The sequence below is a fragment of the Aythya marila genome, assembly GCF_965140915.1.
Source record: "Aythya marila genome assembly, chromosome: 1".
Lineage (NCBI taxonomy): Eukaryota > Metazoa > Chordata > Aves > Anseriformes > Anatidae > Aythya > Aythya marila.
The window spans coordinates 21,744,946-21,759,409 of record NC_139042.1 but is presented as its reverse complement, the minus strand read 5'-3'; the positions used below and the strand labels follow the sequence as shown (position 1 = coordinate 21,759,409).

General features: G+C 44.7%; 1 protein-coding gene across 4 annotated transcripts in view; it reads right to left on the bottom strand.

Annotated features, from left to right (window-relative positions):
- Positions 1-9,741, bottom strand: part of PAN3 (poly(A) specific ribonuclease subunit PAN3) — an 81,601-nt gene extending 71,860 nt beyond the window's left edge. For 2 of the 4 annotated variants that reach the window (XM_082778662.1, XM_082778660.1), the window contains exons 1-2: positions 9,151-9,740; positions 3,375-3,515 (exon numbers count right to left, since the gene is read on the bottom strand). In XM_082778662.1, coding sequence (XP_082634788.1) covers positions 3,375-3,515; positions 9,151-9,631 — 622 coding nt within the window. In that variant the 5' untranslated portion in view covers positions 9,632-9,740. Of the gene's footprint in view, positions 1-3,374; positions 3,516-9,150 lie in introns of all 4 variants that reach the window. The other 2 variants (XM_082778663.1, XM_082778661.1) reach the window with 2 other exon arrangements.
- Positions 9,742-14,464: the final 4,723 nt, after the last annotated feature.

Genomic DNA, 14,464 nt, shown 5'->3' with positions numbered 1-14,464 from the left:
ATTTATCGTTAGTAACCTACAGGAGATCTTCAAGGAAGCGTAAACTTCACCACACACACGGTGTGGTATTAAGAACAAAACAGAGAAAAAGTCCAAACTGGAAAGATTTTAGTCCTTGAGAAGTTTTTGTTCTCATGCATTTATTCATTTGATTCTTTTATATTAGAACCTGCATTTGATTTCTCTGTCCATATTTCTCTTACCATAAGAACACCTTTCCAAACATGTTTCACATAATGCTGTTAGAATGACAAATGCAACACCAAGGCTCGTATTTTTTTTTTCGTCTTTAAAAATCCACTATAACTGCGGGAAAGTAAGTTCAGACAATGATTTAAAGAAAATCTGGAATTGGCAGTTCTTGCCAAAGGAACATGCCTTTGTTTTGTAACAGTACTATCCACCTGTCAAAGTCCGATAAATTTTCAATGGACTCCTCTCAGGAGAGAAGTAACAGCTTTCTTATAAAAATAGAAGGCTTGACTAGGCAGATGTGAGAAAAAAAAAAAAAAAAAGGATGTATGAAGGAACAGAAAGCGTTGTCTCCTTTTTCAGGAGGCATCACATTATGCAAATGATTATGCAAACTGAGAATCCAGTGGTAAAATACATGCTGACACATTAGGTAAGCACATACATCAGAACAAGAAGAAACTTCTAAACAACATTGATATTAAAGCCAGAAGTTACATCCCTGCAATTCTGGAAAGAAATTTAAACATCTTGAGAAATTCAGAAGGTGCTTTCTACATTTTACCTCCACATTATCTAATAATTTTTTGCTTGATGAGTAACACTGCAGCTTAATGTGACAACTGCAATTAAAAATAAATATCATCTTATATAATTCATCACCCACAGAAATTTAGCAGAAAGTAGGCTTCCCTTCAGATGCAGGCACCAAAGAGGAGGGGAAAAGAAACAGATGGTTATTTTTGCCTTACTTTTTTTTCAAATAATTTTTTCAGGTACAAAGGATCTCATCGCAGCTTAGGTGCTTCAGTACTGCTGTGATGAACTCGACACAAATGTTGCAACAGATGTTTCAGTGGGTTTTCGGTTGGTTTCGGTTTAATGCTCGTCTTGTCATAGTAGCACTAAATACTAACAGTATCTGAAAAGGTGGCATTTCTAGTATTTTCACTCTGGACAGTAAACTAATACTGCACTCTCTTAAATGGCTTCTTTATGAACTTGGCATTAGCACTGGTCATCTAGGAAACCATTCTTAATATTAAAAAAGGATCTTTTACAGTAACAGAATATACTGGCCCAAAAACGAGTGGGCTGAAGTAAGATCACAATAGATTTTTGTTGACAGTCTTCAAAACAGCTATTTAAAGATTTCTGGCAATATAATCAAACAGATTGAAATAATCCATTTTGCTACTATCACTGCCTACCAAGCTGTACTATAATTATTTTATGCTGAGGGGAAAAAAAAGCTTGTATTTATAGAGGTAATCTTGATTTCAGCTCCCAGAGCAGCCACAAATACAGGCACTTTTCACCTCGACACAGCTTGGTAAACTTAATCATATGTTCGCTGTACACGTGCACACAAAGAACAAGGCATTATCACAACTAGATATGGCACTGGAGTTTTTACTGCTTTATATCTCCAGTGGAATTTTACACTGAGATAGCCACCCTAACACTGAGACTAAAACAATAAAACTTTTATACAAAGCCCACGTTTGGCAAGTCACTTAAGACTTAGAAAAGTGGCTTTAGTGCTCTAGAAGCACTGCGGTGTCAGAGGAACTTATGCTTGTCCTATTTCGCTTTGTACTGATAGGTTTGTGTCAGGAAACAGGTGCTTGAGGTGTTAGCCCTGCTGTGTACCTCATGAGCACTACACATACTACCAGGTGCATTTTGGTGTTGCTTTCCCTACTGCATCACTACTATTTTTACAGTTTGCTAGGGAAAGTAAATTCTCTGGTCTTATTTTACCTCTCTCATTTAATGCAGCATTTCCCAAAACCAGCCTAGGAATCACTGAAACAGGGGCAGCTGACAGAGAACCTGAGCTAATCCCCCAGGCACGAGGAGCAGGAGCACACCGCTGCGCTAGGATGCTGAGAATGGAAGTGCAGTTGGAGGGCAGACAGCACAAACGAACCAAGTTGGCTGAAAGGCAGACAGGAAGCAAAACAGTTTGGGAAACGCTGCCTTATTTACAAACACTCCCACTAAGTGATGAGATATTCATGGGCAAGCAAAGGAAAACAGCAATCCTTACCATAATATTAAGTGCCTGGGCTGCTTTTTTTCTTTTTTTTTTTTTTTTTTTTTTAATTTTATCTCTCATATTATACAAGCATCCGATAAAGCCCCCCCAAAAAGTACAGCTGCCATCCTTTTGCTCTGTAAAAATCTTTGTATGGCATCCAGAGCAGCAGGACTCCTCTTCATGGACTGAGTCCAAAAGCACAGTGATAAAACAAATTAAAAATGATACTTTTTCAAAAGAGCCATCAGAAGTACTCCTTATCAGAGACAGCAATTCCAGCTATGGAAATCACTTAATAACAAAGCTTTCAGAATAATCCTTCTCCAAAACACTTCACAATTCCTGATGTATCGCATCAAATTTTTCAATATACCACATTCATTTTTTTCAAAACACACATTTGTTTCTTAACAGCCTCCTCCCTGTACATAAACCTCAACTTCTTAAATAAAAATAGTTGTACGAAAAGGATGAAGATGTCCCAGTGACCTATCCAGGTTATTTCTTACGGGAGTGGGAGGGAGAAAACAAAATAAAGGGAAGATCTTCCCATTAGTTTCACCAGCATTAGAACAACTGACACAGAGGGACTCTACCCATGGGCTACAGGGATTTCTTATCTCTTATCCCACCTCACTGCAACATCTACAACGCATGTTTCTATCACCACTTTAGAATTCAAGGATTTTGTTTCTGAATCTCAATTCTCAGAAGGGAAAAAAAAAAAAAAAAAAAAAAAAGGAATAAAAGACCATAAGGAAGCAAAGAAAATAATACAAATAAGATCTAAACACAAAATGTCTTTGAAGACCAGACAAAACAATCACACCACCAGAACTTAACTCCCAAGAACTTAACTCCCAAGAGACGGATGGAACACGGACATGCACGGAGCGTGATCGGCACCGACTCATCTTCAACACACAGCGATTCACTGTACCATTTGTGAAGGCAGTGTAATGTATTACATCATTACCAGAAAACAACAGATAAGGAAAACATCAGCCCCATCAGCTTGCTATCTAAATCCCTCCACTGACCCCCTTTCCATCAGCTGCCTCGAGACCAAGAGTTTTTTCAGCTTCCAAGGTCCTACAGAACTGCTCCTCCCTGCGTTTCTCACCCCACCCTCACTTACCATTCGTCCATTTTTCCCGCAGCAGTCTAAATTTGCTTCTAGGTGGTTCCTTACACAGGGAACTCTTTCTGAGCTGGTCCCCAAGGTCACTATTTTCTGTGCATTCAAATCCTTCCTGCAGGCCCACTCCTACAGTGATACCTACAAAAAATCAGTTATCTAATAACTGCTAGACAGAAACTAAATGGGGATGCTCAGTATCTTAAAAAAACATCATCAAAACTTCAAATTATTATAGCAAATATCACCTTTGAGTTTGCTCATAAGATGTCTATAACTATCCCCCCACCCCAAACACACTGTTTTCCTCTTTCAAAGACAAAGATAAAACCATCAGAACAGTAATAATGCCATTGTCATGTATTTTGATACCCAACACGTGGTAGGTACTACCAGAAACAAATAAGTACCCATACTCCCAAGGGATCTGTGATTTCTGTGCAATATTTGGGCTTGAATGTTTTCTCACCCAATAAAGAAACCCCCTCAAAGTACATAAATACAGGAAAATCAGTTTCAAGCACCATGGCATGTTGTATTTTTTCCTGGAAGTTTTACATGCTAGAACTGCCCCCTTATATATCCCAAATAACTTTGCAGATGTAAAAGTTTTTCCTCTTCTCCTCATTAACCCCTCCAATAAGTTTTCCGTTTCTTCCCCATTTCCACATGAAACACAAAAGTGAGAGAAAAATCCATGCCTATCATTTCCCAGTTTCTGCTGTTGATGTACGAAACAAGAGGCGATTAAGTGAATTCAGTCATTTTCGATTACTCCCATGCATCTCCTAAGTTATTGTTTTTAGTCTTCGATTCTCAATTGTTTAACAGTCTCCAGCTGTCCCAAATGTCTCGTCAATTCTCAGACTTGTCTCCAATGTCTTTAAAAAAAATTGAGGAAAAGATAAAAATTGTATCCTCTATCAGCTCCTGGAAAAGGCATCAGGAATATTAAAACTTGAGTCACCTCTCTAATAAGAGAGCACAGGTATATGACAACTAATACAGCATCACTTGCAAAAAGCACAAACAGGTCTGGAGAAGGAATTCTCAGCCCTTTCTCCTGACTACAATACCTGTTTTCTGCATCAAGGCAAAGAAGAAACAAACCCAGGGAAAAAGCAACTAGCATATGGCACACCACAAATATATTTACATTAAAAGTTTGATACCTGTTTCTAAATATTTTGAGCTGTAAATACTCAAACACTACCAGAGATGATAAAAAAAAAAAATCCATACTTAGAATAATCCTGACCATTGTTTCATTGTGTTAAGAAGCGTAATCCAACAGATTACCTTTAATATCTATTTTGCTGAATGGCTTATCTTCCCATTTTCTCTATATCCGCTATTTCATTTAGTTTGAAGAAGAATGGGCTGGAAGAGACTTAAACACCTTAAAAAAAAAAAAAAAAAGCATACAAATGTATGGGTCTTCCCACCCCAAGCCCAGCCTATTTATGGATTTACCAAAACCTAAGCCCTAATTCTCGCTAAGCTAAGTGCCAAGTGATTGCACACAGAGCTGCTACAGCGGCCGTCAATACCCACTGCAGCTATGACTGGCCTTCTAACACACAGCTTGTGGGCTGTGAAAACAGCAATCACGCTTTTATGAGGCTAACCCAACGCAAACCAAGCCTTCGTCGTCCTCCTTTCCACCCCCTCACGGACAAAGCCTACCTAGGCAGGTTTCCTCAGCAGCTGTGGAGAAACAGAGCAGCACTGCGGGCACGCTGTGGAAATAGGGGCCTGGTTTAAGCACAGTTTTCCTAGAGGAAGGCTTTTTGGGGAGAGAACAAGACTCGGAAAGCTGGAAAGGAGAGGCAGCAGCAGCACCGTGCCCGTGGCCAGCTCCTGCGTGCTCCTCGGTGGACAGCAGCACCGGAGCCCGCTGCGGCAGAGCTGAGTGCAGCGCTCAGCCCATCGGCCCTCCTCCGGGGCTGCGCTCAGACGAGTCAGGCACCAGGCTAAAGAGCGAGCACTGACAGTAACTGCTGTGTATCGTGTGCTTCACAGCAAAAAAAAAAGAAAAAAGCACTGTAGCAAGCAGTAAACGCTTCTATTGGTGTAATACAGTGTTTGTGAGGCCCATGTGCTGAGGAGTATCACATTTGTATTCATTAACTTTCGAGTAATTTAACAGCTGCAGTTGTCTGTACAGCTTTAACTTGTCCAGCTTACACACAGATGTGACAGATTTCAGTAACAGTGACAATTTTCTTCAGACCCTCCCTCGCATGGCACCAAGTGCTCCGGGAATGAGCCATCAGCAGGCAGTAGCACAGGCTGCCAATCTGCTTGTTACTCAAGTTGTAAAGGTTCAAACGGAACAGAGGGCAGACACACGAGGAGAAATTGCTCATGCCTCTCACCTATCCTTTCCTGAGCTGCTCCTTAAAACCCTGCCGGTCATATCCTCCCCCCTAAATGCCAAGGAATGGTAATTTTCCCCATCTCCACTCCTTCTCCACTCCTCTCAGGCTAGGTACCTCTGCTACTCTGCCCAGTACCTGAGCTGACAGTCAGGACTTGTGGCTAGCAGAAGACCACCGTGCACAGATTTTGGCCACTAACAAAACTCAAGGAAACTTTTTCTGATATTTTCTCCTTCCTTTTTTGTTATGTGACAAGGACTTCTTTCTAAAATCAAATGTTGGTGAGGCAGTTCGCAGCTGCGCTTCTTATTTTGCAGACGGGCAGCTGGACACTTTGCGCCCAGAAGGCTGAGCACTCGCAGCACCAAAAGAGCAGGAACAGTGCTTTGAAAATGCATGCTTCAAACGTCAAGTGCTTTAGGGGCAGGGGTGCTACCTTCTGAAAGTGAATGAAGTTCATCAGCATAGTCAGTCTCGTTCCCCAAGAACATAAAAAGCCACAGCAGTCAAGCCAAAGACAAATTTAGCCTTCTGCATCACCTCCGAGGCTGGACCACAGTGGGCATGTAGACAAAAACATAAGCTCAAGGTGAGGATGAGGCAGGGGTTCCCTGGAGGCTCTCAGCTATGCATAGTAGAAAATGAGTTTGACTCAGAAATGATTTTTTTTCACATTTCATTGTCTAAGGCAGAGTTTTTTCCCAATAATATCGGATGACTTTTTGAACCCCTGTCAGATGTTAGTATCTAAACCATCTCTGTCACAGAACAGTTTAACCACACGTCACGTGAAGAAATCTCTGTTGGTTAGCTCTGGACATGTCACCTGCTTGTTTCACTTAATACCCTTGTACTGGAATACTTCTTCCCTGGAATATTTCTTGCATTTTCACTGTCCTTCTCCTTATCATTCAATGTTCCCATCATCTGTGCTCTGAAAAGAAGTCAGTATTTGGGGAGTCTTTGTGATTACTACAGAAAAACCTATAAGTAAATTAATAATCCTGTACTCAGAGCAGGATTAGAGTAACACGCATGTTAGAATGAGGCGCTGACCCACTTTTAACAATAAATAGGGCTGCACAGTTAATTACTCAATGAGCATTATCTGCTCCGTGCACTGAATGATGCTGGGGTCCAGTGAGGAAGAAGGGAGAGAAGGCAGCACACGCAGGTGCCTAACTGGAGACCACCCCGATACTTCTGCATTAGGGAAGACTGGCAGTGAGACTGCACAGGCAGGATACCTTTTGGCACTTCCTAATTCCACATTCTTTACTTCTGAACTTCACTGTTCAATAAAAGTTGGCGTATAGCTTCCTACATCCATAAAAAATAAAGCTTTCATTCCATCCACTTGGAAATCGTCCTGGTAACACCGTGAGCCATCAGCAAAATGAGAATTATAGAGATGAACTTGTCAGTAGCTATACTGATCACCTCCAGATTTTGAACAAGTATCTTCCTTATTTCTTTCACAACTGCATACTGAAGCCAGGAAGCAAGACTGGGCTCACTCTAAGGCTCTTCACTTAATTTGTCTCTCCTTCCTTTCCTTACTCTTCTTTCCCAGCTAGACTCCTTGATATAAGGACCCTCCTCTACTAGTCCAGGCCTTTGCCTCCTGTAACTTCAAGCAGGGTGTCTTTCCCTGCAGGCAATCACTGATAACTCTGCAGGGAGTTTGCCCATTCTCGGTGCCCTCACAACAGGGGCAACCGCTGGGAGCCCCATGCAGTTTTAAACCTCTGACAGGCTGATACATACTCAGACACATGGTTTCCAAATAGTTTAACTGCTCAGCAATATCAACCACTGAGCACACAAATTCTTAATTTTTTTTCTTAGGTTTAGGACTTGAGCAACTTTTAGACTTCATTCTTAGGAGAAGAAAGAAAGAAAATCCTTCATATAAAAGCTTTTATCCCCAAGTCAGCTTATTAACCCTCTCCACAAGCCTGGATACACTAACTTAGCAGATTTTAACTATTTATTTTTACATTTTTATTCACCTATACATCTCACAGCTAATTCTGTTCAAAAGGAAAACAAGCAGAGATCAAATGATCACTGCTAGATCTTTCCCATCTACCTGTAAAAAAAAAAAAAAAAAAAAAAAAAAAAAAGGCAGCATAGACTTCACTTTGAACAACTGAAGTTTGATAAAACAATCAAAAATTCTGTCTTTTAATAGAAAGCATTAAGCAATTCTATGTTTTAGGGTCGTCCTGGAAGAGCAGACATGACAGTGCTGTACTAATACAAGGCACTGTCCAGCTACCAGCTCCACAGACAATATCGCTCAATGGCACGAGCCCACTACACCTGGTGAAAAAGCAGTTACAGGTTCCTGAAACATATCGAGTGCTGAGAGCTATACACAGGATGTTCGACGTGGTTGCACCTTAATTTCAGCAAAAGCATGGCTGTGACCATTTAGCAGTTGAGTCACTTCATGTAAACAAATACCAGGTTTATGACAGAAATCAATAATGCAACCAAGCTTAATGTATTCATTTAGAGCATGACGTTTCTGAAGAAGCTTTATAAGCTTGCTGGACTTTGTTGTTCCAAGTGCTGCTGCTGCTTTTGCTACAAACCGAACTGTTCTTGAAACCAGCTTGCTACAATCAGCATCTATTCAGCCACCACAAAACCGACCAGCAACTGTCCTGCAAGGCACGCAAGCACCCCAAACTCCTACCGGGGAGGGAATAAAGGCTGTAGAAAGTCAGAAAAAAAAAAATCAGAAGCCATTTCTCCTTGTAGCAGCGGATAGTTTGCATACATCTAAACTGTTACAGCTTCAGGATTTACAAAGTGACACGCGCCTGCAATGTAGTAATATTTCAAGGCTGAAGGCTCAAAACTTCCAACAGCTGAGACCCAACTGGGGCTGCCTGGAGGAGCACACCAGGCAGCAGCTGCACCCTTGCAAGAGCTGTTCCCCAGCTGGGGGGGGGGGGGGGGGGGGGGCTCCCTAAAGACACCCCAAACCCAGCACCGGGGCAACCACTGCCCAGGAGCCCTCCAGAAGGGGGACAGGAGGGCACCCCCCTCCAGCATCCCCTTTCCAGGGGGGTCTCCTTCCCTTTCCCCCCACACCCGTCCCCTCTCCCTTTCCGCCTGCCCCTGGCGGACGGGGCTAAGATGGAGGCACCTCATCCAGGAAAAGGGGGGGGGGGGGGGGGGAACCCCAAAAAACCACCCTTGGGGATGCCGCCAGGCGGGCGGGGAGGCCCGGGGGAGGGCAGGGAGCGGCCCCGCCGCCACCATGGCTGTTATTTGTTTCCGGTAGCACCACAGCACGCTCGGGAGCCGCTTCCCAAGGCGGGACCGGGGCTCCCCCCCCACCCCCAAACCTCCACTCCCCACACAACCCCGGCCCCACTCACTCGCCAGCCGCGGGCCGTCCAGCCCCCCGCCGCCTCCTCCTCCTCCTCCTCCTCCTCCTCCACCGTTGCTGCTTCCTCCACCTCCTCCACCTCCTCCTCCTCCTCCTCCTCCCGCCCCCAGCTCGGCTTTCTTAGGCCCCACCACCGCCACCACCGCCGCCGCCGCCGGGCCCGGGCTGGCCCCGTGAGGCGAGTACCCGGGCCCGGCGCTGGCCGCCGGGGGGATGCCGAGGGGGAGCCCGCTGAGGGGAGGAGGAGGAGGAGGAGCAGCGGCGGCGGCGCCGGGCTCCTCATGCAGGAACTGGCACTCCTCGCCGTAGAAGCAGGTCTTGTCCTTGGCGTAGTAGCGGCAGAACTTGAGCTTCACGGCCCCGCCGCTGCTGCTGCTGCTGCTGTTCACACCGCCACCGCCGCCGGTCCCCGCCGCCACCGGCCCCACCACCGGCGAGGGCGAGGAGCAGGGCAGGCCGCTGCTGTTCATCGCACCCGCCCCGCCGCCGGGGTCGGCACCATGGGGAAGGAGGGAGGGGAAAGGGGCGAGGGGAGAGGGGCGGGGAGAGGAAAAAAAAAAAAAAAAAAAAAAAAAAAAGGGGCGCGGGGAACCGCCGGCACCCCGGGCTGCGGCTCGGAGGAGGAGAAGGAGGAGGAAAAGGGGGGAGGAGGAGGAGGAGGAGGAGGAGGAGGAGGAGGGGGCGGGGGGAGCCTCCGCGCTCCGCTCCGCTCCTCTCAGCGCGGCCGGGGGCGGCGGCGGCTCCTGGGCGGCCGCGGGTTGTTTATGCCATTTTCCTCTTCCTTCAGCGGCCGCCCGGGCGCGCCTGCGCCGGAGCGGGGCATGCCGGGTAGCGCCCGGCCGGGCCGGGGCTGGGGGCGTGAGGGGAGAAGCGGGGAGGGACGCGGGGAGCACCCAGGGGTTGCCCTCAGCGGCTCCAACTTCTGTTTGTTTTTTCCTTCAAAGTGCCGTCGTCCGAGTGTTGTGTGCACACTGGGGGGGAGTAGCTGTCAAGTTTGGGAAATAAAGTTGTTCGGTGTGGGGGTTGAGAGCGCCTTGTTGCCCTTTCGTTGCGTCCTCTCTCGAAATAAAAAAATCAATCTGCCTCCAGAGTCTGCGTGAGAATAAAAGTAATAAGTGAGCTCTGAAATGTCGCGCTGGAAGCTTTCTTCCTCAAAGTCTTCGAGAAGTAGTGGTGCCTTAAGCTGAAATCTCAAAACCATAAATTTTTTGCAGTCAGGAGGATGGCTTCTCCTGCTTACAAACTGGCTTCTCCAACCTTACAAACCAACTGAGGAAAAAAGCTGTTTCTTTGCAGAAAGAAGATTTGACAGAAAACTGGAGCAGAGCAAGGTGACGAGAGTTAGCCTCCGATGCTAGCCTGGCATCCCAAGAAAATAATATGAAGGGCATCATCTCTCTGTTGTTCCCTAACAATTTTCAGCCTTTTGCTTCCTTCAACTGTATACGGCAATGGTGCCACAGGTACTATGTTCCTACAAGTTTAGAAAAGTAGGCAAAAGGGAGGGAAGGTCCTGTTAGTTTCTCCATTAAAATGTCTCAGAAGGAGCTCAGATACAAACCACAGCAGGTTCCAAAGCGAAGAGAGCCCTCGTAAAGGCCTCGACTATGAGAAATGTTTCAGTCAGGACTTGTTCCTTCTTAGATAACCAAAAGCAGTTTGCTTTAGTACACAAATCGGAGGCAGTCCCAGCAGCTTTGCTGAGTGCTCACAGCAGTGCTTAGCTGCGTATCACTCAGACCGCTGTCATTAGCATTATGCCTCTGAGGGGTGAAGCTAAGGACTTGGTTGCACGAGGAGGCACAGGTATGGGTGACACGTCCCTCAGCTCTTGCTGTGGCTAAAGGGAGGGCTGGAAGTGCTTTAGCGCATTGCTTTCTCTTCCTTTATCCTGATCATCCATGCCCTGGGAAGGTACTAGAGAATGGCAGAATTCTCAGGCAGTTGAGGCTTTTGCAAGTTTGGGGTTTTGCAGAGGGGAATGGGAAGCAGAAGGTGCTGTGCTGAGGTAGCGCCAGGTGTGGGGAGCAAGAGGAACCCAATATCACCTGCAGCTGAAGTCCTATTGTCAGCAGTTTCTTTATCACACCTCATTCCAAGAATGACATCCCCTGAAAAAAGCTCCTTCCCTCCAGAAAGATCAGACTGAGAGGCCAAGTTATAGATGTGAGTGAGGAGTCTGGAAGGGGTACCAGAAAGATGTTAATAAAGGGAGAAGAAAATTTTCAGCTTTCACCCAGAGCTTTTCCAAGACCTGTGGATCTTTTATCCAGGGCTTTAGTACTGTGGGTTTAATGGTATCAAGTTATCTTACAAGAGATTTCATGATACACATAGGGAAATGCCTTTTCTGGGTAAACTGGTTGAGCATGAAATAAATACTTCCAAGCAAAGACTTCAATTGTGTAGCCACTCCCATCACTGAAGTGTATTCTAACCTGTGTTTTCAACCTTGTGAATCTGCTTTTCCCACAGCTCTTTTGCTGATCCATGCATATGTCTAATACTGCACATACACAGTGAGGTTACTGTATACAAGACCCACATTTTTCTGTCTGCATGCTGTGGTTCAGGCTGGAAACGTTCACCCTGGATGCAAAAAGAGTTGAAGCAGTGGACTTGGCAGTGGCATGTGATTCTGCCAGCGAGGTAGAATCACAGGTAGCAATGAGATATGTGGTACGGAGCAATGGGTGTCTGAGTTCTTCTTCCCCCCCCATCGGTGGAAGTGAGCATCAAATCCCTACCAAACATTAAATCAGCTTGGAAGCGTCCTTTGTCTTTTCTTGGCCAGCAGAGCAGTGCCAGTGACAGGAAGAGGCTGAAGATGGCATGAACCTCTTTTTCTGGCCCTGGCAAGCTCTCACCTCTTCTGTCCCTTCATTCTGGTAAGGCCTTGACCTGAAGGCTGACCTGCAACTATTGAGTGTCCACGTGGGACCCTGACACTTTCTCATTAATTGTAACTTCGTGTCCCCCTCCAGAGTTTTATTTCCATTGCCTGTTCGTGCTGGCCAGCCAGAATGCCAACGGTGTCCCATCAGCCATTCGGTGTCTTTGAACCTGCTCCACTGCCATGTGCAGTCCACAGAGATTTACTGGGCATTCCTACAGACCAGTGACTGATGATGTTAACTTTTATTTTTTTTTTTGCAAAAGAAGTCCCCTGTTTATTGAAGCCGGCACCTCTCCAGGGAACACTGCAGCTCCTCTCTTGGGCACATACCCAGATTTACCTTGCACAAGATCCAGGGAGAAAGAAAAGGATGAACAGATAGATGCCCCTGGGTCTTGTCCCAGTTTGTAGTCAAGTCATAAAGCGGTGTGCTTTTTGACCCAGAAAGGGCGAAATACTCCTGTATGCATGCATATAGGCATAGCCAAGTGACAGGGCTATTGTGAGAGAACAAAATATGAGATTAACAAAAAAGGGGGGAGGGAATCCTTGAGAAGGAAAGCCTTGCCAAGAGATCTTTTCCCCAGCCAAATCAGGTTGCAAGTGCCAAATAGCTCTCCCCTAACATTAGATTCAGTGTTGAGAATGCTGCGTCTGCTATTGAGAGTGACAGTTTCTCTTTGTGTTGACCAAAAATTGACATGTTCAGTAAATCATGTGGAAACAGATCCTGAAGTTCATGCTAGCATCAAATAATACAAATGAATAACAATACTTTTTGAGTGATGGTGTTATAGTAGTTCTTTCTTTTTTTTTTTTTTTTTTTTTTTACAGCATAGGCAAGACAAGTTTTGTAGGTAGGAAGCTTGTTAAACCACCAAGTAGTTGAGAAAAGCACTGTTTTCTTTTCAGCAGTACCAGTTGGTATATTAGGAGATATTATCTCTACTTAAAAAACTGTCTTTCCTTAATGTTATTGAAACAGATCAAGAGAAATATTTTTTTAAAACGTTTTTACATAATCCAACTTTAACCTTTATAGTCTAACATAGTATATAAATAGGAAAAAATTGTTAGCAAGATTTACAAACATACAAGCATGATCAGAGTCCACAGTAATATTAGACAAGAATTTAGCATGTGTTGATTTATTTTTTGAAGGAAGAGCAATGAAGCCTGATAGCTCAGGATATAAACCAACTGGTGTCTGAATTCTACGGGAAACTGCCACTCTTGCGATTATTCCACAAAATTATATTTTTTTAAAATCTCCCTTTGAAGTGTTTGAGACTAAATAATAGGGCAGCCAGGATGTTAGACTGAGTAATGAGTGGGCCAACCTGCTGTGACAGTTCCTACGGGTCCTTGACAAGGGAGTTGCCTTTGCTAGCAGTAGAAGGAAGAAACCAAATGTTGCTGCTAGCCAGATTCCCATTCACATGCAAAACCAAATTCATGCCAACTCGGTGAAGTTTTGAATTCAAATCAAGCAGCAAGTCAGGAGCTGACCCTGAAGTGCTCCTGCTAACACCTACGTTAATAATGTATGCCAACACCTAAGTTAATAATGTATGGGGGGAGGTCTAGCCTTGGGCTAGAGTTCATATTAGTACAAGCAATAAAACGTTAGCCTAGTTTCACGCTGCTGGTAACCCATTCACATGGTTTAGCTAGGGAGTTTTTTTACCATGTGGCTACTCCCACCAGAGCTGGCTTTATCTAACCGTTGCAGTGAAGGCCATGCCATAATGTGACATATCTTGGATAAAATCCTTGGTAACAGAAGCCACTGTCCCATGAGGGGAAAAACAGAAACTTGCAAACTCAAAAGAGTACTTAATGGTCATTTACACATGTATGGCATTTTTGAACCTCCTCTGCCAGTATCTTCAGGACTAAATATACTGGATATTATATATTTATTTTGTCTACATTCAGTAGATATCAACTCTTTTAGCTACTGACATCTTTTGCAGAAGCTTTTCAAGTGAAAACAAGACGTATATCGAGACTTCTGATACCAGAACAGCTGCATCACCAGTGACAGGTTCTGTTACTTAAATGCGGGTTCTAATAAGTTCTGATTAAGAAAGTTAATGTCATGTTATACCCGTTGAAATAATGAAAAGGCAATTTTTTTTGTCAGATTTTTCTCACAATGTCTTTAATAAAATCCCCATAGTTTCCAGCGATGCATCAGGTGGAAGAGAAAACAAAGCACTTTGCACACTTGCAAATTTTAAAACAAAGGGCAGGCAAACACTGTTTTGGTACACGTGTAGGTGTTCAGACAGGTCACTGCTGTGTCACCTCACCCCACAAGAAGTCAGTGACTGGGGCAGATGTCTGGTAGTTTCAGAGCAGAAGCACAAACTGTCTGCACTCTGGTTTCTGAGGGCAAAACCTC